The following is a 26,924-nucleotide window of genomic DNA, read 5'->3' on the forward strand; positions in this document are numbered from 1 at the left end:
GCATATACACCCAACCAGCGACTGTTAGATTTTCTAACAATTCTACCAAAACCTCTATAAGAACTGGACACATGCGAAATTGTTAGATTCTTAGATATCTTATAAAATTAAGGCTCACAAATATTGTGAGACAAGCTTGCAAAATAGCAAGGTCTCATACAATATTTGTATGAGAACCCGAGCAAAGGCAGATAACTGAAATGATATCAAACTGATAACAGGATTAGTTATCCTTATTATCATCTTGATATTTAGTTATCAATCATGTGATTAACTGATAACTGAATAATAACAAAATGTATTATCAATACAAATTGGGTACTTTCTTCTCAATTTCGCGTCGTTCAAATATCGGGCTAAGCATTCTATTCCTTCAAGCATATTGTCCAGCGCATAAAAAAATCTACTTTATTTTTCGACGCAACCAAAAATAAGCACCAGATAGTCGCCTACGAAAAACATACCTGTAGCAAAAAAGCTACTTTGATAATTTTGAATAATTTTGACCGCCACGTGGTGGTTTGTAGCGATGAATGCCAGATCTGTAGAAGCCTTGAAAAAATGATCATGAAAGATGTCATTATGTTGCAAGGCGCAATATTAACTTCTGCTAAATGTACCCGGCCTATGCTATGAATAGCGTGACAAGAGCTGTTTCCAAACACTGAACTAAAATTTTCATCTAAGCAGACTGTGATTTTCCTCGTTACTAACGATATCTACTAATTTGTTTATTTCTCTGTCAACAAAGGAATTTCCACAAAAGTTGAAATTTTCCTATTTGTTGTATACTATGCTTATTTATTTTACTTTCATTCCAGGTGTCGTTGAATAATGCAATATGTATCTGAGAACCAAGCGTTGTAGTTTAATAAGTATTTAAAATGGCCTTGCAGCTCCCGCAACATATGATCCAAGGGCATGTGCTTATTCAGGAACGGTGAATAGTCTTGACTAACCGCAATATAATTCGTCTTGGGATCCACAGTGCTTATGTGTATGGGGATGCGGAAAATTTAACTGGAAATGTCGGATAATCAAGAAATTTCAACGACTAAATCGATTTACAGCTGCTACCAACCTAACGATTGATAATATAAGAGAGAAAAACTAACCTAAGCCTATTATTTAATTGGCTACAACTGAAAACAAAATGTATTCAATAAAAGGACGATGAACCGTATTTATCCTAATTGATTGCCGATTCGCTATTTTGAATTAAATTCATTTAGGTTATCATTTTTGGTATGTTGACTTGTAATTCAACCAGAATGATAAGAATTGATAGTTATCAATATAACTGGATAATTAAGTTTGTTATCAATAAGTTATTCTGCTTTGCACTCTGTCCAGCCGACTGTTATTTACATAAATGGTTATATGGTATCATGATTTGATTATAAATAGTCTTCAGTGAATGCAAGATTGTAGAAAGCGTAGTGCTCTTCCCTCCTGCTCTTCAAGAAAGCGTAATTGGGTGAGTGCCTAGAGACGGCGCCGTACAATCATTCGATTCGAGTTCGAATCCCAGTGAATGCTAACATTTTTTTCAATGCGTAACGAAGTCGGCAAAGAAGATTTTACTATTTTGGTCGATAAAACAGTGATGGCTGATAACTAAATAATAACTAAATTAGTTATTTGAGTGAATAACATGTATAACAAAATGTGTTATCAATTTGGTATCAGTGATAACCTAATTTGTTTTCAGGTAGTTATTTCAGGAACAAAATTCTGGTATCATTTTTGTTATGTTGGCTGTTAATTCAGCCAAAATGATAACAAGTCCAGTTATCAATATGTTCGATAACCAGATAATAGAATTTGTTATCAATTAGTTATTCATTTTTGCTCGGGAATCTAGCATTTTCGCATGTGCCCAGTTCTTATATAGGTTTTGGTAGGTTCTTATACAGAATTGTTATAAAATCTAACAATCACTAATTGGGTGTAAAACTTATGACTTTTTTATCAAAGGTTGAGCATAAGCAGCATGAGCATGATTGATCGCCCACGGTTGCTACTCCGTTATTACCAGGGCAGCTGTAATTACACAGAGAACCAACAGATGAAGTTTGGGACTAACATCATCTTCAATGTGTAAGAACTGGTGACCAAAAAATAAGTATAAATTACAATAAAGTCCGTGCCGTCACTGCAGCGAAGCAGCATCAGTATTGTAAAATTCATTTTTCATTCAAAAAAGTGTCAAAAAGCCTTCCTCCAATCAGATTGGCATTGACTAAAATAAAAACTTTCCCAAAAAAATAGAAATTTCCAATAAAGAGATCAATGATGATGGTATGAGCAATAAAAAAATATAAAATTTCCACAAACAATTAAGAAATTTCCACTATACAAAAATAAATTATATAGCACTTTTAAAAGCAAAAATAGCAATTATAAAAGAATAATTTTCCATAAAGAAATCAAAATGTTCCACGAAAAAAATTTACAATTTCTTTAATAAAATTAATATTAGCAATAAACAATTACAAAAACTTTCCCCGAAAAAATCAATAAAGAGCAATAAAAAAATATTAAATTTTCCATTAAGAAATATAAAAAGCAATAATTTTTTAGCTATTTTCATCGACTCTTTCTAGCTGTATTACAGCATGGTATCTTACATCACTAATTAATATTTGTTGGCAAAGGAACAATTTTCTTTATATGACTTTATATGACAAACTGTTATATTGTTTTTGAAGCAAGCTTCCAGACAAAACTAAAAGCTTTGCTTATAAACAGAGAACTTTCTAAAATATTCTGAATTCTGCATTGAACATGAAAACTTCTAACGAATTAGAAACACTTTTATTGTGCTAAGAAGAGTCTTCGCGGGGCTTAGTTGGAATCAGTTGAAAAATCCATGGTCAACTGTGAAGAAAGAAGAGCAAATGTAATTACAAGCTATACTATAATTTTTCATGCAGTAATCTTCAATCGATTTTCGCCAACAAGTTGCATTCGACAGATATGGTGAAGTCTTGTAGATCACTATTGAATTTGATAACGATCGGCAATTGCGTCCAATAGTTACAATGAAAATGGTGTTTTGAACCATATAAGGTTAGTGTTCCGACTAAATGCAAGAAAGGCAGTATCACTACTAGATGAATTAATCTTGATTTTTCTAATCGTAAAACATCCAATGTCAAACTTGACCAATATGTAGTTTTAATAAGGGACTTGTACCCAATGTGACTAATAAATTTTATTGATTGGAAACTTATTTTCAACGATTTGCTTTTTATTTCACCGTGACTAACATGAACAGAGCTCAAATGTAAAATCTGCTTATTCATTTTTGTGGATATTTTTGATTATTAAGCTACAATCGTTGTTGTTGTTGACGATTGTTGACATTTCATGCAACTGACAGTAATCTATCTGCACACTGTGCCCAGAACATGGTGGATATTTTCAAGCTAAGGGAGTTAGATGGGGATGTCTGTACCTAGCCTGTTTCAGATGGAACTAATTCTAAAACCATCTTCCAGCTAAAGCTTCATACAAGTGAATTGGCTTCATAATTATTCCTAACTGATACGGACCTGATACGGACAATCAAACTGCATGCAAAAAATAATGATTCTTTGAAAGTTCAGTTGATTTTGGGCTGCGAAGCTAAATATGTTAATTATTCCAACCGGTAGAAACCAAGATTTCATCCTTAAACATAACCGTTTTGTATGAAAAGCAACGCTGGTGTTATAATTACTTCCGGGGATGTACTCCGAACGTGATTTTCTGTTGCAAAATTGAAAGTTTCGCCACCGGCTTAGGTACGATCCATTCTTCACAAGTGGATAAGTGTCATCCTTAGTTCGGATTTGTTTGCTCGATTCAATTTTCCCAACGGATGGCACTTACCACCGAGGGGCGCTATATGTATAGACGACGAAGGTTGGTAGCTGTACAAATATTTGCAGCAAATTAGGTATCTTTCTCTCCATCTTAACCGAGGCTAAATCTCCGGATGACTTTTGTCGTTTGCGGCTTAGCTTTCGCAACACCCCGGACGACATCGTGAGCGCTGTTGTTGAACGAACTTTAATGAAGGGCAACGAGATTTTGTGAAAATCTTTAGTTTAGATTAAAGTGGTAAGAGTTGGTTATGATTTGGACAAACAGTCACGCATTAGTATGCTTCTCGAATTTAGATATCCTAACCGAAATATCTTCTAAATCTAATAATCAGTATGCATTTTACATGCTGAAATAGCGTTCAAACTTTAATTATTTTAATTCAAACATGAATGACCTTTTATTGCCTTCCTTGTGCTTGATAACTGTGGACAATGATCCAAATTAAGTTACTGTGCACATTCCATCTTTCAACCATAGACTTTTGAATTTTGGAGATAAAAATTTCGAATTCCAGTTATTTTATGTAGATGTAAATGCATAAGCATTTTCGATTTTCAACTAGAATTTCATACACCGGTTCCTTTGTGCGAAACAACTGACGGAAATTTACATTCGACAAGACATAACACAATTAAACTGGATTCATAGCAAAATAAGTATATTATTCGCGAAGCCAATTACTTGCAGCCACGAGCCTTCAATTGTAGGAAGGCGATCAGCAACGATTAACGATAGAAAAACAGGTAATTGCTTGGGGTCACTTTTTGTTCGCTCTTGCACTAATTGATGAGCTTCCAAGGATTGCTGGCTAATATTTTTTCCAATCTAGTCCAGTACACGCGTTGAAGAGGCGCGTTTCATCGTATTATTTTCCATTGTGATGTGGGATGTGCTATCGAATGCTGATTTCCGAGGAACGATGTCTGGGATTGTTTTGTCTCGACTTAGCCTCCCTACTTTGTAACAAACTTGTGAAGCACTGTTACTGACTGTTGCCCTCCTTGTATGCAAAATGGGAAGCTTTTTTTCAACACTGCGGAAAGCGTGGAACGGCAACTTTGCCCCGATACATCTCAGGTGTTTTTAGTTTAGTTTAGCCCAGTTGTCATGATTCTTTCCAGTTACAATCTATAGGATATCAGGACGTCGTTAGTGACAACAGATTGTAAATCCAATGCATGGGCCGCTAAGAACCAGCCGAAAATGTTCCGTTCCACGCTTTTTGCAACACTTAGGAAAAGAGGTCCCAAAACGAACCACACCCCGCCCCTCGAGGCAAGGGGGGTTTATGGCGAACGTCCGCGGTTCATACAATTTTTTTAAAATTTATATTAGCAGTTGTCCACGCTGGGGGAGGGGAGTATCTTAAACCGATCAAAACCTGTCCACGTGGTATATGGACAGCCCCATACCAGAATGCTGATTCGCCGATGCGTGGTGCGTTCCCAGTCAACACAAGATCGAATATAATGTGGAGGCGATATACGTACTTCACCATACAACTTATACATATATTGCCTCCACATTAGCATCTTATGTGGCATCATATACGAGTTCCTGTTGACTAGGTTGTCCCCTTAAGAGCTGCCAACTAAACGGCGTTTTGCCTCATGTTTTTTTCGGAAACGGAATATCACCACTTTTTTTTAAATGTGAATATTATCAATATGATTGAGATTTTTTTTTCTTTTAGTGGCATTAGTTAACAATAATGTTCAACTGTTGCATGAGGTAAAAATACCCATGAAAATCGTTACAACTAAGACTGCTTTATCTTTGCTTTGCTATCAGGGTGAAGAAATTCTTGGAAGAATTTCATCGAACATTTATGGAAGAACTCCAGGAAGAATCAATGGGGACTCCTTGGTTAACTCCAGGACTTTTTTTTTTGAAGAATCGCTCGAGGAACTCTAGAGGACATTCCTGAAAAAAGCATTAAAACTTTCTGGAAGAAATCTAGAAAGTATACTACGAATTCAAATTAAAAATTACTAAATTCCTCAACTCACAAATTCCCTTAATTTCCAAATTTTGAAAATCGTTTATTCCAAACTTCCTAAATTCTCAAAATCCCAAAATTCAGTGTCGTACGCTATTTCTATGTTCATATGTTTCTAAATTTCTGAATTCCCAAATTCATAGATTCCTAAATTCCTTGATTCCTGAATAAATTTCCATATTACGAAAATCCTGATTTCTTAAATTTCTGAATTCCTACATTCCTAAATTCTTAATTTGAACATATTATGCAAACATGATTATGATTGATTTGATTATCGGCTATGGCAGGTCTGTCTTGGCGCGGTGGTTTCCATACCATTTAACCAAGCCGCCCGCAACCAAGACGTTACGCAAAAATATTCACGATTCGATTGTGTGCTATTCACTACATGGTCTCTATGATTCCTTCTCAAATTCTGTCGCTTCATACTTGTCCGCACCCTATAGCGAACAGCTTTAAATCTGTTGATTGTTGATAATTACTTTCGATTATCTACTCCCTCATACCTTTCCGAGCGACACACGCATTGCCCAAAAGTGTCTTTGCTGTGCATTCTAATTTAGTCGTATTCGAGCTGTTGACCTGATTTTTCTGGATTGTGCTCCTAGGGTTGAGTATAGGTCTGACCGATAAAACCGATAAATAAATCAACCCTAAATAAATCCCAAATTCCTAAATTCTTAAATTTGATATATCGTCATTACTTGTCATTATTTATCAGTCCAGATTGCGATTTTCAGCCTGGCCGGCGCACTTCCGCCGCGATCGAACTACGTTTCCTCCAGGGACCATAATCCTATCAACTGCACAATCATCCAATTCCCAATCTCGTTTCTCGGTATACGAAAATTATTTTTTTTTTGCTCAACACATAATGATAAAACATAATCTTAATTTTTATTCGGCATACAATGTTTGATGGTTTCAATTCAACAAAATGCGAATTGTAGGTGAAGGAGGGGCAAGGCTAAGCAAAGACTGCTTTAATTTCTTAGTTGTCACGATTTTCAAGGGTTTTTTCACCTTGTGCAACAGTTGAACAATATTGAAAGCAGATGCCATCTTAAAATTTAAAAAAGTCTTAATCATATTGATAATATTCACATATAAAAAAGTGGTGATATTTCGTTGCCGGAAAACTCATGAGGCAAAACGCCGTTTAGTTGGCAGCTCTTAGGAAACAACGCACCACGCGTCGGCGAATCAGCATTCTGGTATGGATAGTGCGTGGGGACGCATAGCATATTGTAGGTTAGTCCCTCAAAGGCGTTTTGTCTGGCCGAAGGCCGAAATGTTAGATGTTTCATCGAAAGGTGGAAATTTTCGGTTTTTCCTGCCTTCCTATCGATTATTTTGACACTTTTTTTGCCTAACCTACATAATTTGAGGTCCAGTTTTATTACGACTATTTCAAACACGGTGAATATGGGGGAATACCCAAAAGGCGTTTTACCTGGGTGTGGTTCGTTTTTGGACCTCTTTCCCTAAGTGTTGCAAAAAGCGTGGAACGGAACATTTTCGGCTGGTTCTTAGCGGCCCATGCATTGGATTTACAATCTGTTGTCACTAACGACGTCCTGATATCCTATAGATTGTAACTGGAAAGAATCATGACAATTGGGCTAAAAACACCTGAGATGTATCGGGGCAAAGTTGCCGTTCCACGCTTTCCGCAGTGTTGAAAAAAAAGCTTCCCATTTTGCATACAAGGAGGGCAACAGTCAGTAACAGTGCTTCACAAGTTTGTTACAAAGTAGGGAGGCTAAGTCGAGACAAAACAATCCCAGACATCGTTCCTCGGAAATCAGCATTCGATAGCACATCCCACATTTCAATGGAAAATAATACGATGAAGCGCGCCTCTTCAACGCGTGTACTGGACTAGATTGGAAAAAAATATTAGCAAGCAATCCTTGGAAGCTCATCAATTAGTGCAAGAGCGAACAAAAAGTGTCCCCAAGCAATTACCTGTTTTTCTATCGTTAATCGTTGCTGATCGCCTTCCTACAACTGAAGGCTCCAGGCTGCAAGTAATTGGCTTCGCGAATAATATACTTATTTTGCTATGAATCTAGTTTAATTTTGTTATGTCTAGTCGAATGTAAATTTCTGTCAGTTGTTTCGCACAAAGGAGCCGGTGTATGAAATTCTAGTTGAAAAGCGAAAACGCTTATGCATTTACATCTACATAAAATAACTGGAATTCGAAATTTGCATCTCCAAAATTCAAAAGTCTATGGTTGAAAGATGGAATGTGCACAGTAACTTAATTTGGATCATTGTCCACAGTTATCAAGCACAAGGAAGGCAATAAAAGGTCATTCATGTTTGAATTAAAATAATTAAAGTTTGAACGCTATTTCAGCATGTAAAATGCATATTTATTGTTAGATTTAGAAGATATTTCGGTTAGGATATCTAAATTCGAGAAGCATACTAATGCAGTCACGCATTAGTTCCTGGGGCAATTCAGAATGAATTCCTGGGGGAATTCAGAATGAATTTCTGGGGGAATTTAGAATGAATTCCTGGGGGAATTCAGAATGAATTCCTGGGGGAATTCAGAATGAATTCCTGGGGGAATTCAGAATGAATTCCTGGGGGAATTCAGAATGAATTCCTGGGGGAATTCAGAATGAATTCCTGGGGGAATTCAGAATGAATTCCTGGGGGAATTCAGAATGAATTCCTGGCAGAATTCAGAATGAATTCCTGGGGAATTCAGAATGAATTCCTGGGGAATTCAGAATGAATTCCTGGGGAATTCAGAATGAATTTCTGGGGGAATTCATTCTGAAATTCCGGGGGAATTCATTCTGGCTTTGAAACCTCGCAGTTAATAACTGTGGAAGTGCTTAATGAACACTAAGCTGTGAGGCGGCTCTGTCCCAGTGTGGGGATGTAATGCCAATAAGAAGAAGAAGAAGAAATGCATAAGCGTTTTCGCTTTTCAACTAGAATTTCATACACCGGCTCCTTTGTGCGAAACAACTGACGGAAATTTACATTCGACTAGACATAACAAAATTAAACTAGATTCATAGCCAAATAAGTATATTATTCGCGAAGCCAATTACTTGCAGCCTCGAGCCTTCAGTTGTAGGAAGGCGATCAGCAACGATTAACGATAGAAAAACAGGTAATTGCTTGGGGACACTTTTTGTTCGCTCTTGCACTAATTGATGAGCTTCCTAGGATTGCTTGGTAATATTTTTTCTCCCAATCAAGTCTAGTACACGCGTTGAAGAGGCGTGTTTTATCGTATTATTTCCCATTGAAATGTGGGATGTGCTATCAAATGCTGATTTCCGAGGACGATGTCTGGGATTGTTTTGTCTCGACTTAGCCCTTAGGGATGAATGACCGCCTGAGTTAATATCCCTCAAAAACAAACCATCATCATCATCTCGACTTAGCCTCCCTACTTTGTAACAAACTTGTGACAAACTGGTTCTGTTGTTTCTAACGACGTCCTGATATCCTATAGATATCCCCCCCCCCCCAGAAAATTCCTGGGAGAATTCAGAATGAATTCCTGGAAGAATTCAGAAAGAATTCCTGAGGGAATTCAGAATGAATTCAGGGGGAATTCACAATGAATTCTTGGGGGAATTCAGAATGAATTCTTGGGGGAATTCAGAATGAATTCCTGGGGGAATTCAGAATTAATTCCTGAAGGAATTCAGAATTAATTTCTGGAGGAATTCAGAATTAATTCCTGGGGGAATTCAGAATTAATTCCTGGAAGAATTTAAAAAGAATTCCTGGGGGAATTCAGAATGAATTCAGGGGGAATTCAGAATGAATTCTTGGGAGAATTCAGAATGAATTCTTTGGGGATGAATTCCTGGGGGAATTCAGAATTAATTCCTGGGGGAATTCAGAATTAATTCCTGGGGGAATTCAGAATGAATTCCTGGAGGAATTCAGAATTAATTCCTGGAGGAATTCAGAATTAATTCCTGGAGGAATTCAGAATTAATTCCTGGAGGAATTCAGAATGAATTCTTTGGGTAAATCAGAATGAATTCCTTGGGGAAATTAGAATGAATTCCTTGGAGAATTCAGAATGAATTCCTTGGAGAATTCAGAATGAATTCCTTGGAGAATTCAGAATGAATTCCTTGGAGAATTCAGAATGAATTCCTTGGAGAATTCAAAATAAATCCCTTAAGGAATTCAGAATAAATTCCTTGGAGAATTCATAATGAAATTCTGGAGGATTTCAGAATGAATTTCTGGAGGAATTCAGAATGAATTTCTGGAGGAATTCAGAATGAATTTCTGGAGGAATTCAGAATGAATTTCTGGAAGAATTCAGAATGAATTCCTAGTGGAATTCAAAATGAATTCCTAGTGGAATTCAAACTGAATTCCTAGTGGAATTCAAAATGAATTCCTGGTGGAACTCAAAATGAGTTCCTGATGAATTCAAAATGAATTCATGGTGGAATTCAAAATAAATTCCTAGTGGAATTCGAAATGAATTCCTGCGGGAATTCAAAATCAATACGCAAGCTATTTATAATTTTCGTTTATTTAGTTTATTATACAATTTTTATATACCTTCATTTCTAAAATTCTCTTTTGAGCCTCTATGAACGTGTTTGGGTATGTTGAATTGCTATTGGCACTGAACATCGTAGCAGTTGTGGTAGGTGAAGTACATAGATGTAAACTTCATGAAAAAAAATCTAAATCTAAGGCGTTTTAGTAAATATTTGGTTTTATTTTCATCATTTTAACATTTAAACATTTCAACAAGAAGGTAATTGTTTGTTTGGATGGACCTAAGAAATTCTAGGAAGATCCTAACCTGAAGGCTATCATGGCTCCTGGAATTTGATTGCCATTTCATTCAATATCTTTGGATTTTGATTACAAACCACCCGAGACGAGCCAGTCACTCGTAGATAAACAATATAAAAAATAAATAACAGACTATTGTAGTTTACAAACATTACTAAAAGTATTTGAGAATTGCTTTCCTATTTGCAAAGTAATGTAATGTAAAGTAACGTAGGAGAACTGTTCTGTTTTCCATCACACTGAACGTATATTCATCTCACCGCAAAACAAAGAAATGCAGCACCAATCTCGTGGCTTGTTCCTTGGTACTTTACGTAACAAATCATGGCTTTGTACATGTAGTGTTAAATTTGAGCTTAAGTGGTTATTTCTCAAACGGGTATCATGGGTAATGAGTTAATTGATTTGGAACAGAATGGTCCTTATTTTCTCTTTCGGTATGAATGAAAAACACACTTTTCTGTGCTGTTCCAATAATCGGAAATTTAACCCTATTCGATTTGCTTACAAAAAAATGCATTCGGCGCCGATAGTTGAGTGGTAAACGTGACTGTTTCTCCCTAGCGGGCTTAGGTTCTATTTCAGGACAATGCTAAGACGAGAAATGTCGAAATCAAGTGATTTTTGGGTCGAAGAAGAATCTTTTTTCGTAGTCTGTGGTGAAAAACATCCTTTCAACTCACACTTTTTTCTCTAGAACGTAGCTGGAAGATAAAACTAGGGGAACTGGTCCGTTTTCCATCTCACTGAACATATTTTCATCTCATCGCAAAACAAACAAATTTAGCACCAATTTCGTCGCTTCTTTTTGCTAACATGCGTGCTCACTGCTGAAAAAATCACAAAAATAAGAAACAAATCAAATGCCTTTTCATTTCTTTGTTTTTCATGGGATGGATATTGGAGCTATGTAAAGAAGTCCAGGAGCGGTAACCATACTTGATGATTTTTTTTTCGTTTCATCATTTGTTACCTAGGGAAACTGTTCCGATCTCCATCTCACTGGACATATATTCATCTCATCGCGAAACAAAGAAATACGGCACCAATTTCGTCGCTTTTTTATGTCAACATGGGTACTCACTGCTAAAAAAAAGTCACAAAAATAATAAATAAATCACGTTGAGCTGCTTTTTATTGTAACCTAAAGAAGATTTGTGAAGAGTTTTTTCGTGAAGAATACTCTTTTTATAATGGTTTTCTATTAACATCATGGTTTTACCAGAACAATGATTCAGAGTGTGGGTTCCCAAACTATGGGTCGCGAAAGATAAAACGTGATTCATACTTTCGTTGGATGATTAGAGAACAACAAATTTACGAAGCCAGTGGCCTTCTTTTGTTTGTCAAATACAATGACAATTTCTTCCAAAAAACATTCCAAATCTTACCCAAATGCAATCTAAAACTAAGCAGTGTTCAACTTCATTCCCAAAAAATTTAAGAACAACCTAATAAAGATAAGAAAATCCATGCTAATCAAATTCATTCCAAATCAAATCCAATGCAAATTCAATCCAAATCTAATTCAAATCCAATCTAAATCCAATCCAATCCAATCCAAACTCAATCCAAATCCAATCCAAATCCAATCCAAATCCAATCCAAATCCAATGCAAATCCAATCCAAATCCAATCCAAATCCAAATCCAATCCAAATCCAATCCAAATCCAATCGAAATCCAATCCAAATCCAATCCAAATCCAATCCAAATCCAATCCAAATCCAATCCAAATCCAATCCAAATCCAATCCAAATCCAATCCAAATCCAATCCAAATCCAATCCAAATCCAATCGAAATCCAATCCAAATCCAATCCAAATCCAATCCAAATCCAAATTCAATCCAAATTCAATCCAAATCCAATCCAAATCCATTCCAAATGCAATCTTAAACTAAGCAGTGCTGAACTTCATTCCCAAAAAAATTAAGCTTCCGGGACTCGCTTGGTCCTGGACCGCTCACGCAGTCCCGCTTTTGTTGTGAACGAGAAGCGTGCTTTTTTCGAAGGTGTTGTACTTTTTACAACGGCGTGAGTCCCCGAAGGTTAAGAACAACCTGATAAAGATAAGAAAATCCAATCCAAATCCAAATCAAATCCAATCCAAATCCGATCTAAATCGAATCCAAAGCCAATCAAAATCTAATCCAAATCTTATCCAAATCCAATCCAAATCCAATTTAAATCTAATCCTAATCCAAATCCAATCCAAATCAATATCTAAATCCAATCCAATCCAAATACAAACCAAATCCAATCTAAATCAAAATCTAAATCCAATCCAATTCCAATCCAAATCCAAACAATATCCAATCCAGTACAAACCCAATCCAAAACCAATTCAATTCCATTCCAAATCCAATCTAAATCTAATCCTAATCCAAATCCAATCCAAATCAATATCTAAATCCAATCCAATCCAAATCCAAACCAAATCCAATCCAAATCAAAATCTAAATCCAATTCCAATCCAAATCCAAACAAAATCCAATCCAGTACAAACCCAATCCAAAACCAATTCAAATCCATTCCAAATCCAATCCAAATCCGTACATTTAATCCAACTTTTATTTCGTGTATAGGACACCATCAACCATTTGCCATCAACAAGTACTGCTAGCCAATAACTCCAAACTAATCTTACGCATAATTAATTCGAACTTCCGAATAGCATTGTAAAATCCGGCTAGCTTATTATTTTCTCAAATTCCAAGATATCTGCTCCTACATGTAATCCCGCTACTAAGTCAGTACATTCCTAGATAAATTTCAAAGTAATATATTTGGCTTTCCGAACAGTTTCGAACAGTAAAGCATTCAACATTGCTCCATTTCTCTCAGATTTCGTTATTTAAAAGCTCAACTGGTAGTCTCACAAAAAATTTCCACCGATTTTCCACCACCACAAACCATTTTCCGACGGTCTTCGAGACGCGTCTTGTGATTTAGCAATCCACAAACCATTTTCCGACGGTCTTCGAGACGCGACTTGTGATTTAGCAAACCACAAACCATTTTCCGACGGTCTTCGAGACGCGTCTTGTGATTCAGCAAACCACAAACCATTTTCCGACGGTCTTCGAGACGCGCCTTGTTATTTTGCAAACTACAGTATACCACTCGTTACAATTTAATCACTTGAATTCAACTCACCTCATGAAATCAGCGACAGGATCCAAAAAATAGACTGGCAGGATCGCCAAAATGTGTAACCCTAAATGGCTGAAACGGAATTATAACAGCGGCTCTTCGTGGATGCGTGTGCACGCCGCGGAGGTCTGACTGGAAGGGGCAAAATCATGGCTAGCTGCTCGCCGATTGACACGCTGATATGTGAATCTATTAACACACGCTGAAGGCATTTTACTCAAACCCCACAGAAATATTTTTTTTGTGATTCTGCTGATCTTTATGCCATATTGTGAAAATTCTAGACGCAAAGATTTGGAGAAGCCTTGATTTTAAAGAGGTGAAAAAATAGATTTTTCTGTTGGGTTTCTACTCCACTTCGGGAAACTTTCTGTTTCACATATAATTTTGGTAGCAAAAATATGAAATACTGTTGAAATTTAGTTGAGTTTCAGTTCGACTCATAGAATACTCGGCATACTCAGAAATATAATCTGAAATGAAAAAGAAAATTAGCAAATTTTAAATTATTTGAATGGAATTTCATCAATCTTGCGCAAATTTTGCTTGTTGATAGTAAAATAAACAACTCAATGAATGTCATTGGTAACAAGAATATCAACGTTTGCTTAGATTGGAATTCCAGTTCAGTGTCTGGAAGCAGTTCTTGTCAAAAATTTTATAGCATCCGCTGGCTGGTTTACAGTTCGGAAAACGTGTCCGCGGGATTTGTTACGGGATTTTGCTCCGGGTTTTGACAGGAAAATTTTTCCGCCGGTAAGTCTCCACTGTCAAAACATTTTCCGTGATTGGGTTTACACTTCAGGATTTTGCTTCGGGATTTGAGAATCTGCGTATCCTCGCCCGTGCTTGAGTTTACACTTCGGGGTATTGGTTCGGATTTCTTTATACAAGAGTTGGAAAGATATAACGAGAAGAGGGAGATATAGCGAGAGAATGAGTGAGAGAGAGCGATTGAGTGGGAGAGAAAGAGGAAATGAGTGAACGAGTGAGTGAAAATGAGTAAGTGAGAGTGGGTGAGTAAGTCAAAGTGACTGAGTGAGTAAACGAGTGATTGAGTGAAAGTGAGTGAGTGAGAATTCATGAGTAAGTGAGAATGAGCGTGTGAGGTTGAGAGTGAGAATGAGTGTGTGAAAGTACGTGAATGAGAGGGAGTGAGTGAGTGAGAGAGAGTTAGTGAGTGATTGAGTGAGAGTGAATAAGTGAGTGAGCCAGAGATAGTGAATGTGAGAGAGTGAGTAAGATTGAGCAAGTGAGTGAGAATGTGTGTGTATGAGTGAGATTGAGTGAGTGAATGAGAGAGTGAATGAGTAAGAGAAAGTGAGTGAGAATGAGTTAAAGCGAGTGAGTGAGAATGAGTTAGAGCGAGTGAGTGAGAATGAGTTAGTGCGAGTGAGTGAGAATGAGTTAGTGCGAGTGAGTGAGAATGAGTTAGAATGAGTTAGAGCGAGTGAGTGAGAATGAGTTAGAGCGAGTGAGTGAGAATGAGTTAGAGCGAGTGAGTGAGAATGAGTTAGAGCGAGTGAGTAAGAATGAGTTAGAGCGTGTGAGTGAGAATGAGTTAGAGCGAGTGAGTGAGAATGAGTTAGAGCGAGTGAGTGAGAATAAGTTAGAGCGAGTCTCACTATGCACTATTTCTCAATTATCACTGCTCACTTTTCACTTCTCACTTCTTAGTACTCATTTCTCTTACTCTTTTTTTACTCATTCACAATTACTCTCTTCTTACTTCTCATTCTCAATTCCCACCTCTCACTGTTCATTTCACTTCTCACAACTCATTTTTTCACTTTTCATTCTTCACTTCTTACTTCTCATAAGTCACTTTTACTTTTCTTTTCTCACTATTCATAACTCACTTCATACTCTTCACTTCTCGCGCCTCATTCTCACTTATCATTTCTCACTACTCAACTCTCACTTCTAATTTTACACTTCTTACTTCTTATTCTCACTGCTCATTGCTTATTGCTTACTTACTCATTTTTTCATTTCTCGCTTATCATTCCTTAGGTTTCTCTTCACACTTCTCACATTTCTCACTTTTCACTATCCACTTCACTATAAATTATTCCCATAATAAATTTCCGTCATAGATTACACATTTCCCGTGCGGAATCAATTCAAACGAAATTGTTTCCCCGCGGGATTTGCATCTCTACACATGGGATTTTTAACCGTACACTTTTCCCGCGATTGGGTTTGCACTTCAGGAAAATATTTTTTCGTGTAGACTTCTGCTCCTGTCACGGGAAACGCAAATCCCGCTCCCATTTAAATTACATGGGAGACCAAATCCCGAGACACGTTTTCCGAACTGTAAACTAGCCTTTATGGTGAAAATGGAAAGCTGGATAGAAATTCAAAACAATTGTACTTGAACCAATGTAGATTTCGGTGTTGCACTGCTGCTATATTTGACATTTTAAAAGAAAAAGGGCCGATCCCGAGCAACGCAGGATCCTATCTGCTAGTAACTAATCCATTACATCCAACTGCGTAGTCCTACGTTACCTTTGTATAACCCCATTGGGTTGCCTCCTTTGGGTTTTTTTCTGTACAGTCGCTCGCCAAACTTGTTCGCCTGCTGCCTTAGTCACGCCCATGACCCATTCTCGTTAGCGGTCTAGAGTTAACAATTACTTCCGCTTCAGTTTTAACTGTCTGCAACACTCGCTCGGTGATGAGGATGATCTGCTGCCTTAGCTATTTTCACAGATCGGTGCTCCCATGATCCATCCATGGGAGGCAGCGAAGGTGGTTTGAATTCCCAATTGGTCGCAGAGTGGGTGAACGTTGCCGCGCTTTCTTCATGGATCTCTTTAAACTGTTTTGCCATAATATTACTGGCTCCGACGAAATTCGTCCCGTTGTCGCTGTAGAAGAATTCCGGAGATGCTTGACAGGTGACGAAACGCCTTATAGCCATGATGCAGGACAATATCTCCTGTGGGCGCATTTGGCTGAGTTAGAGCAGAAGATAGGGATTTCAAATCCATTGCGACATCCATCTTGGAAACTGTTAAAAATTATAATGTTCTCTACACCAATTTAATTTGTTGGCAAGAATGTTTGTGTAAAATATTATCAGGCAGAAATATTTTCCGCTCGATTCATCAAATTGAAGTTGAGTTTTTGTCAATGCCTAAACCAAACAGTCTAAACAAGATAAGGATGAAAGATAAGGCGAAGCATTATCGTCTTGGATAAACGCACAACTTGTACTAGACAACATTTTTTTGCAACTTGTTGTTTTCCTGCACATATCAACACCCGCTGCTGTATTTTGCTCAACACTGATAATAAATCCATCGTTTGATGTGCACAATACCAGCAGCGTTGTTGCATAGATAATTTAAAACCGGAGTTGAATTCGAACTCAGTCACCTGTTACATGGTTTGCTTCGTAGCCGCGCGTTGTAAATAAAAAAAAAATGCTTTCGAATGAACTCCATAACTAGAAAAAAAAAATCTAAAATAATCCTCTTGTTTTCTTCTATTTCAGATTCGAAGAGCCCTGTTTACGTCGCAAAAATCTCCGGCTCTGCCAGCAGGAAAAACAGCGCTCTGCTGAACAATCGAGCTCACTACTATCCCAACGCAACAAATCTTTTCCTTCTCCATCGGCATCGTCTTCGTCAACAGCATCCTCCGTGACCACTACTGGTAACCAAGCACCATTGAAGGATGAGCTAATACCGGAAAAGTACCACCCGCTGCGGGACGCAAAAACCTACGCCGAATTGCGCCACATTCTGGATCGTAATGGAAAGTACTTGAGCCGTGCCATAATCGACGTCAGCGCACGTCAAGGACAGTGCAACCAGTGGCAGCTTCGAAAACGGGAAAAACTCCTGGCACGTGAGTGCGATGATGGAGCTAATTCCTCCATATGTTCGTCGTCCTGGCCGTCGGACGGTAACGGTGGGGGCACCGGAAGGGCAACATCACCGTCGGCCCAGCAACGTGTGTGGAAGCGCGAACGCCAGCTAAGTCGAGAACTGTGCGATGATACGGCATTGCGATATGCGCGACAGCAGTGTGTTACCCAGGACAGCAGTGTTACCGGTAGTAATGGCAAAGGATTAAAAGCTTCGTTCTGGAAGCAAACAGTCATAACTCAAACTACGCTGGTTTGGTTGGAATCGAAACGAGATATGCACTCATTTTGTTTTGATGTTGATGATTATGATAAATGGATTTATTTTCTGTAGGCTATCGAAACGTTTGGCTTTTCGCTACTGTGAATCGACAAAAAAAAGTTGCATTTTATCAATTTTGTTATTCCATTTTGTAACCCCAATGGAATTGAATCATCCAAAACAGCAAACTGAACATCGTCAAGTAGAGGTGTAGATTAAAATTCAAACTTCACTCTTATACATTTTAAAAACAATCTTTATTCCTTTCGCCAAGCTTCTAGATTTGGAGAGAAAGGGAAGAATATCAGTGTATAAAACTGATCTATCATCATTGGCAAAATGAAGGTGGTCCTATTTGCTCATATACCGTCGCGTGTGGAAAGGATTCCTATGGACACGTACTGACTTTAAGTACAGATGCTATTCGATGGCACAGCAGGAATGCTTTTACTCTGCTTTGTTCGTCTTCGAGGTGGCCCAGGCAACAAAATTAAATCCATATATGGGCAGGTTTCCCTTTTTTCCCATGATTATTGTCAAAACTAGAGCAAGATGCATGCCCCTCACCTCGGTTGTTCAGCCCATTAGCCCAAATTTGGGCAAATTCAAAATCCTCAATTTTAAGTTGATCAAAGTCCTGTTTGGTAAACTAAGCTCACTTTTGGGCAAGTTGTTTGATGGAAAATTGTACAATGTTTCCTACTAAGTTTCTTTATTATTTCTTGCGGGAATCGCTTTAGAAAATTTAAAATTTGCCAAAATAAAACATCGTTGGAGTATTTATTGAAGAAGTTTCGAAAGGAGCTGTTTTCTTTTTATGGAATTTTCTCTTTCGTATTGTGATTCGATAGAAATTTCATTAACAATATGCTTTTGAGGTGCATAACCAGAAATAGCTTGTTAGACACTCTACTGTGTGGCTTCCATCGTGGGTTTGTCAATATCGTCATCGCAATCATCATTTTAATAATTCTAAAGGCATTTCATTTGTTCAAAATAAAATTATCTCTGCGAAGTAATTGCCAATAGAAACACAATGAACATATTTCTGTGATCTGTATTTTGATTTTGTTCGAAATAATTACTTTTGAATTTTTCATGGTAACGACGACGTTGATGACCGATTCTTGAATGTTAATAAAGTAAATTGGACAAACTAGAAACTCATGAATAAATCAATTACTGAAGGTATATTTTCCTTAGTTCCTTTGTAACATGCATCACAGTACGCAATATTCACTATCAGGCGTATAACTCGTTTCCTATCAGCCCAACTATGGGTTAGGGTAGTTTAAGTTATGACTGTAACACTAATTACCGCGACAACAAAGGCATACAGTGGCATATAGACTATCTGGACGCGTGCACACAACGCACGGAAGAAGTGAAACGAAGGTTTGTGGAAAAGAAGTATTACAACATCAACCGACGGGGAGTGCATCGTGCAAGTGGTTCAGTGTTCAAAGTGCAAGAATCGGAATTGGAAGTGTTTGACGAGCCCGTGTTTGATAGAATCGCATTTTGCAAACCAACAATCCGGTCTGATATTATGGACAGTTTCCCGTCAAAACTGTGCCACGAAAAAGCAGAAAAATTGCAAGATCTCATCGATAATTTGTATCAGTTGAAACTGGAAGCCGCAGAACTGGAGAGCGAAGCATTGCCAAGAATAACCTTGACAGATTGTTCTTCCAGTCCGGGGAGAAACTGTGAAGGCTGTGTGGAAAATGAAGAAAATTCAGTGCAGAATAATAATACAAGAACCACCTCTGCGGAAGATCCTTTGAAACCCAGTGGTAGAAATATAAACGATAATCATCTTAACATTAGTAATAATAACGGTTGTTATTTGCAACCGAACTGTAACAATCTGAAAGCAAACGGCTGTCTAAATATCCCGAATAATAAACTCTATCAAAGTGAAGCTAGGCCTCCGTAAAAACTATTGCAACCCTATTGACTTTTCTGTAGTGTATTATGATAGTGAGACAATTTTTACATCATTACGGTGTCCATCGCAATCATCACTCCCATCAGCATCCCAATAGATAAAATTGCAGACACAATCAACGGCCGAACGAACGCGTCGACAAATAACTTCCGCGCGTTCGTCGCTCGCTGGCCTCTTCTCAAGGCGAACCATGGTTTCAATTATGGATATCGACCCCAAAAGACAAATCTGTGATACTCGTGCAACACTGTCGCAAAGCGCCGTCAGTCAGAAATCGATCGATCTGGAAATCCCAGTCCCACTGAAGTCGCCCACATCAACGACCTCGCCCGCCTCACCACCGACATCCGGCGCCGCTTCCGGAACGTTGTCACCCCAGACGACGTCCGCCGTGGACACCGAACTGGCCAAGCGCGCCATGAAACTCGACCTGATCGAATCGCAGGGCAGTTCCGGAACGAGCGCCGCCAGTGGAACCAGTGCAACGAGCACCGCGACCACCACCACACATTCCTCCAACACCGCCAACTCGTCCGGTACCACCACGACCGCCATCATGATGAAGCACCGGAAGCTGAAGGAACGCACGTTCAGCGACGAACTCGGATCACCGAAGTCACCGGCCGCAGTAATAGGTATCATATTTATGCTATCTTTAATCCAGCAACAACCCGAGCTAAGCTTGAGAGCAAATCGATAACTTGTTTTGATGTTGGGATAATTCGATTCTTAAGGTTGATATCTTTCTGGTCGTTTTAACGGTAAAATAACAAAATCAGTAAAATCTTCTTCTTCTTCTTCAATGGTAATGGCTACATCACATAGCTACATTCCACATGGAACTTGATCTGCTTGGTATTCTATTAATATTTCCTCAGTGGAAGCTTTTCTATGCCCGCCATTGCATGAGACTGTATCTTGTGTGGCAAGTACAATGAATAGGTACACTATGCCCAGGGTGTCGTGAAAGTTTTCAACCCGAAAACATCCAAGACCGGACCTAGAATCAAACTCACCATCTCCGGATTGGCAATCCTACGCCTTTGCTCGCAAGGCTACTGGGGACCCAAAAAAAATTTTACTGTGACAAAAATCGAAAAATATTCCTGTTGATAGCAAATCTGAAACTCATTTTGGTGATAGTTTTTGATAGCAAATTAAGTAATTAGTTTGATGTTATGTCATACAATTCAGAAATCAACTGCAAAATGAAATATGTGTTCAATCATAAAGTTTTAAATTTGAAAACATTTTCTTATTTCAATTTTATATGTACATCAAAATATGTGTTCGATTTACTCTCAGAAACTGATGTCATGCTTTGCTCGGGAAGCCATCAGCACTCTATTTCATTGATACAAAATTGCAAGTTTCAAACGAAATTCATGATTTTCATTCCAATCATCAACAGTCGGGGGCTAGCACCATAGACCTGAGCAGGGGCTCATCAAATTCACTCATCCAATGCATTTGAGCAGGGGCGTACATACATGATTTCCATTTTTCTGTTCAAGAGTACGATTAATACTACTCGTAGACACCATTTTTGGAAAATGGTGTATACGTTACTCTGTCAGATTACGGCAGTACCGGTTTTGCCTTTTGTCCTACTTGGTGTTAAGTGATTTGACCGAATGCAAAAATAGAGTTATCTGGTACGCTCTTTCTTCATTTCTTTTTCTTCCCTACTTATTTTATCTTTCTTCCATTTTAAAGACTTTTTTTTCTTCCAGCTTATTTCCCTTCTTTTCTAATTCTTATTTCTCTTTTTTTATTTTACCTTCTCCGTTCTGCCCACTCCATTTTCTATTTTCTTCCGCATTCATACTTCGTTTTTGTTTCTTCTTCTTCTTCTTCTTTTTTTCTTCCTCTTCGTACTTCCCTTTTAATTTTCTTCTTTTTTTTTCTTCCTCCACATGCATTCTTCCTTTTACTTTCTACCAATCCTTAATACAAATAATAATGTTTATCAAAAAATCAACATATCCATTGATGTCCGATTATCTATACAAATCTTGAGAGATAACCAGATAAAATATTTTGTAAATGGACTTACGGGAGATCTATACTTTCGTGTAGTGGGTGTGTGGGGCGAGACAGCCCTGTTGTATACCACTCTATATTATATGCTGCTTATGCCGTCTTGGTGTTGGTGACGAGCAAGCAGCCAAGCATCGTTCTCCCTCAGTCAGAGTCCAACAGTGATCCGAGTAAGGCGATACCTTCGCCGAGTGCAATAATGCGCAATGGGTGATTTCCTGGCGCAGCAGCAAGCTACACATTTGGCGACAGTGGCAGGTTTTACTGCTCATTTTTTATTAGTTTCAAGTGGAATAATGTTAAAACTAATGTGCCTGATAAAAATACTGCGTCATGGAAATCACCCACTGCGCAATCTCAGAAGAAAAGGTAAATTCCTGAACCAAGAAGGATGTTTGCTTTTTGCAGTGTTTACGTGGGGACCGGTGCTCCAAATTGGGAGAGACGCGGTTGCGAGAGTAAGTAAAACGGAGAAGATTCGAAATTGTTTGCGTGTCTTGAGTACCGCAATGGCGTTTGGCCAAAAAAAAAAAAGATGAAATGATTGGCGAGTTTGGAGGACCGCCAAGAAAAGATTAATTGTTTTGCGAGTTTTGAGGACCGCAATGGCGTGTTTGGAGGACCGCCAAGAAAAGATGAAATGATTGGCGAGTTTTGAGGACCGCAATGGCGAGTTTGGAGGACCGCCAAGAAAAGATGAATTGTTTTGCGAGTTTTGAGGACCGCAATGGCGTGTTTGGAAGACCGCCAAGAAAAGATTAAATGATTGGCGAGTTTTGAGGACCGCAATGGCGAGTTTGGAGGACCGCCAAGAAAAGATTAATTGTTTTGCGAGTTTTGAGGACCGCAATGGCGTATTTGGAGGACCGCCAAGAAAAGATGAAATGATTGGCGAGTTTTGAGGACCGCAATGGCGAGTTTGGAGGACCGCCAAGAAAAGATTAATTGTTTTGCGAGTTTTGAGGACCGCAATGGATGGCGTGTTTGGAGGACCGCCAAGAAAAGATGAAATGATAGACGAGTTTTGAGGACCGCAATGGCGAGTTTGGAGGACCGCCAAGAAAAATGAATTGTTTCGCGTGTTTTGAGGACCGCAATGGCGAATTTGGAGGACCGCCAAGTAAAGATTAAATGTTTTGCGAGTTTTGAGGACCGCAATGGCGTGTTTGGAGGACCGCCAAGCAAAGTTGAAATGACTGGCGAGTTTTGAGGACCGCAATAACGTGTTTAGAGGACCGCCAAATAAAGATGGAATGATTTGCGAGTTTTGAGGACCGCAATGGCGTGTTTGGAGCACCGCCTAGTAAAGATGATTTTTTTGCGGGTTTTGAGGGCCGCTATGACATGTTGAGAAGACCATCAAGTAGAGATGAAATCATTTGCGTATTTTAAGAATTGCTGTGGTATGTTTGGAGAACCGCCAAGTAAAGATGAAAGAATTTGCGTGTTTTAGTACCGCAATGGTGTGTTTAGTGAACAGCCAAGTAAAGATTAAATGACTTGCGTGTTTTGAAGACCGCCAAGCAAAGTAAAAATGATTAGCGTCGTCGAGTCAAGTACAAGACACTGAAGACGACCACACAGTTGTGGTCGAAATACGTATCTGCAATGATATCGCAATAATTGGTGGAATTAAATGGAGTTACTTAACTCGTCCTAGACGGTTGATGATTAGCGTGTTTTAAGGACCATAATGGCGTATTGGTAAGCTTGCTAAGTGAAGCTTGAATGATTTGCGTGTGAAAGAACTGAAATGTCGTGTTAGGTGGACCGCCAAGAAAAGTTGAGATTTTTTACGTGTTTTGAGAACCGTAATGGCGTATTGGGAAGACCGCCAAGTAAAGTTGGAATGATATGCGAGTTATGATGACAGCCAGATAAATTGAATAGCTGAAGGTTTGCGAGTTGGAATACAGTTCAAAGCATGTCGTGGGCGATTTGAAAGGTCCGTTCATAGTTGAAATGGTTTGATGGCGAAAAACACAATGGTGTGTTAAAAGCACTAGAAAACACAAAGCAAGTTTCTGAGGAAACAACAATGGGGCGTTGATCCTAAAGTATCATGCTATGTTTTAACCGAGGTTTTGACAAGGCAAGTAATTTGATCATTTTAGTAAAATTCATTTGACTTGCTAAAGGTTGAACATGTTCAACTTTCTTTTCGTGCAAGTTAGTTGAACGGAGGAGTTTAGATGTTCAAATCAAGCGACTTGCTCAATTCACTTGCGTAATCTAAGCTTAGTTCAAGATTACCAATGACTCACCTGGTCACGTATCAAATATCTAGTTTACCTCAGCCTAGCAGCCAAAGTACCAGTACCATAAGTGCCAAATCGATGTTGGTGATAAAACAAAACACACACTACAACATAATGCATAATAATCTGCCAAATTCAGCTTATTGTAGCATGGTTCTACTGAACCACCGAATAAAAAATGCGAATTAAAAAAAATGGAAAGGCACGTTGTAAGAAAGTAATATTGAAGTAGTGGATGCCGCAATGACGCTTTTGAAAAGCCTTGATTTCAAATTGCAAAATAAAGTAATGTTTAGCAATTGTGATATCCCATCTATGGCTCTGCATTTCAACTTCGTATTCTATAAGCAGTGGCAATGCTACGTTTTTGCTCACAAGGCTAACTGGAGACCCCAACTTGGTGCAGCTAATATCGAATGTCAGGAATAATATTGAATGTATCTCCAACCATGGTGGTTAAATAATACCCAGATCCCTGCCCAGATTTTAATATTGGAGTCATAATGTTTTGGAAAACTTGCTCGCAAATTTGAAGAAATGGATTATGCTTGAGTTTTAATTCATGCGAAATCACGATGTTTCGCTCCAAAAGCGAATAGAATTAGTCGAGGTTCTTGTCTTATGAGAAGAACACTGCATTAACAAAGTAGAGCCAGAGCATGATAACCTTACATGTCGTAGTTGCTACTCCGTGTTTTACCAGAACAATCGCAATTGCATAGAGAGCCAATGGCTACCGCATGGGATTTGCACTGAGCACCTCAATGTGCTCAGTTCAAAAGCTCTAGGGGGGTTAACAAACGGCGCTGGCCACGTCCTTTCGGGCTACCGTAGGTGTTAAGGAATTGATAAAAGCTGCAGTCACTCGCCACATTGTAAACCAAGAACACTTCTGCACTCGCCACGAGAATATTATTGGAATCTAGGGGATAGGTTCTATGGAAGAGGCTCATCTTGATTAACAGGTTGCAATGGATGCCAAAACGAGCTTTCTTTCGCTCTTTTCGATTTCTAACAGTTGCGGCTAGAATTAGTCAAGTTGTAGATAAAGAATAGAAGTGGAACCGGTATTCAGTCTATTTCTAATCTTATTTCTAATCGATTGCTAAAACATGAGAAATATATGGAGAGAAAAAAGTAGGAGAATTGAACTTGGGATTGATCCCACGACTACTAGCTGCGTATGAGGCAGAAGTAATTATCATATGATTACCTTCCCTTGCATGTTATGAGCACACTACAGAATAGAATACAAAAAATAATTCTGTATCGTTTTGTTATGTTCGTTGGTAATGGCATTTGATGCACGAATGTAAAATTTTGGATAAACTAACAAGATTAGTTAAGGCGACACGAACGCTTTCGATCTTTTCGGGAACATTCAGAGAGTTACGCTTTGGTATGGAATAACTCTATTGGTATGATTTGTATAAGGACCGTTTAGCAATGTCGGAATTGGGGCTTTGACACGGAACAACAAGATAGAGGAAACCTGCTACAGTCATGACCACCTGGAAAACGATGTACATGACAGGAAAAGACATAAAAGAAGACAATGTAGCTGCACCATAAGTTTGCATCGATGGTGATCAGTCTTGTCTTGAGATGTATTTATCATTCAGATACAGTTTCATATAAAAAAAGAATTTGATATTTCGCTAGCTCTGATGCTCCCTAAAATATCGTGTCAAATTTGATCAGTACTCGGAATATGGCACATATAGTGAGTGAATTTTTAGAGAATGTGCGTGTGATTGAATAACGAAAAAAGAGCGGATAATAAATGCAGAATTTGCTTATCTGCTATATGTGGCCGATAATATTGCTTGTGTAAGGAATGAAGGCTTTTGAACGAATGCGAAGATGCACAAGATAGTGGTGCACTGCTAGCGTGTTTTGTCAATGCGAGATAGCTGGTGTTTATGCCATCATAGCATGCAACATATAGGCTAGAAACCCAACTTCGGACGAAGTGCGCTAGATTCTCATAAAATTGCACTAAAAAACGCATCGTTTAATTTGACAGATCAAACTCCGAGAAAGTTCGTTTCAGAAGAAGTTCGGAGCTGAAACTAGGGCGGTTATTGTGTTCGCGTACTTTGTTTGACTGCAGATCTACGGATCCAGTCAATTTATTTGTTTCGCGAGTGACATGGACATTGTCGGCCGAACATTTGCAAAGGTGGCAGAACTGTACACCCGCCTGAAACGTGAAGTAACAAAAGTTGGACTGGTGGTGAATGCATCGTAGACAAAGTACATGCTTGTGGGCGGAACCGAGTGCGACAGGGCCCGCCTGGGAAGCAGTGTTACGACGGGGATACCTTCGAGGTGGTCTAGGTATTCGTCTACCTTGGATCCTTGCTAACGGCTGATAACAATGTTAGTCGTGAAATACGAAGGCGTATCATCTGTGGAAGTTGGGCCTAATACGGACTCCAGAAGAAACTGCGGTCAAAAAAATATTCACCACCGCACCACCATGTGACATGTACAAGACGCTGATAAGACCGGTAGTACTCTACGAACATGAAACATGGACAATGCTCGAGAAGGACTTGCAAGCACTCGGATTATTCGAGAGACGGGTGCTTAGGACCATCTTTGACGGTGTGCAAGAAGACGTTATGTGGCGGCGAAGAATGAACCACGAGCTCGCCCAGCTCTACGGCAAACCCAGTATCCAGAAGGTAGCT

At 38.7% G+C, this 26,924-nt stretch overlaps 1 protein-coding gene across 7 annotated transcripts in view; it reads left to right on the forward strand.

Annotated features, from left to right (window-relative positions):
- LOC134224819 (mucin-2) overlaps positions 1 to 26,924 on the forward strand; it is a 261,218-nt gene that overhangs the window by 215,161 nt on the left and 19,133 nt on the right. For 6 of the 7 annotated variants that reach the window (XM_062704410.1, XM_062704411.1, XM_062704408.1 and 3 more), the window contains 2 exons: positions 17,343 to 17,905; positions 19,311 to 20,565. In XM_062704410.1, the coding sequence (XP_062560394.1) occupies positions 20,121 to 20,565 (445 nt within the window). In that variant the 5' untranslated portion in view covers positions 17,343 to 17,905; positions 19,311 to 20,120. The remainder of the gene's footprint in view (positions 1 to 17,342; positions 17,906 to 19,310; positions 20,566 to 26,924) is intronic. The other variant, XM_062704414.1, reaches the window with a different exon arrangement.

Source organism: Armigeres subalbatus, chromosome 3, assembly GCF_024139115.2.
Source record: "Armigeres subalbatus isolate Guangzhou_Male chromosome 3, GZ_Asu_2, whole genome shotgun sequence".
Taxonomy (NCBI): domain Eukaryota; kingdom Metazoa; phylum Arthropoda; class Insecta; order Diptera; family Culicidae; genus Armigeres; species Armigeres subalbatus.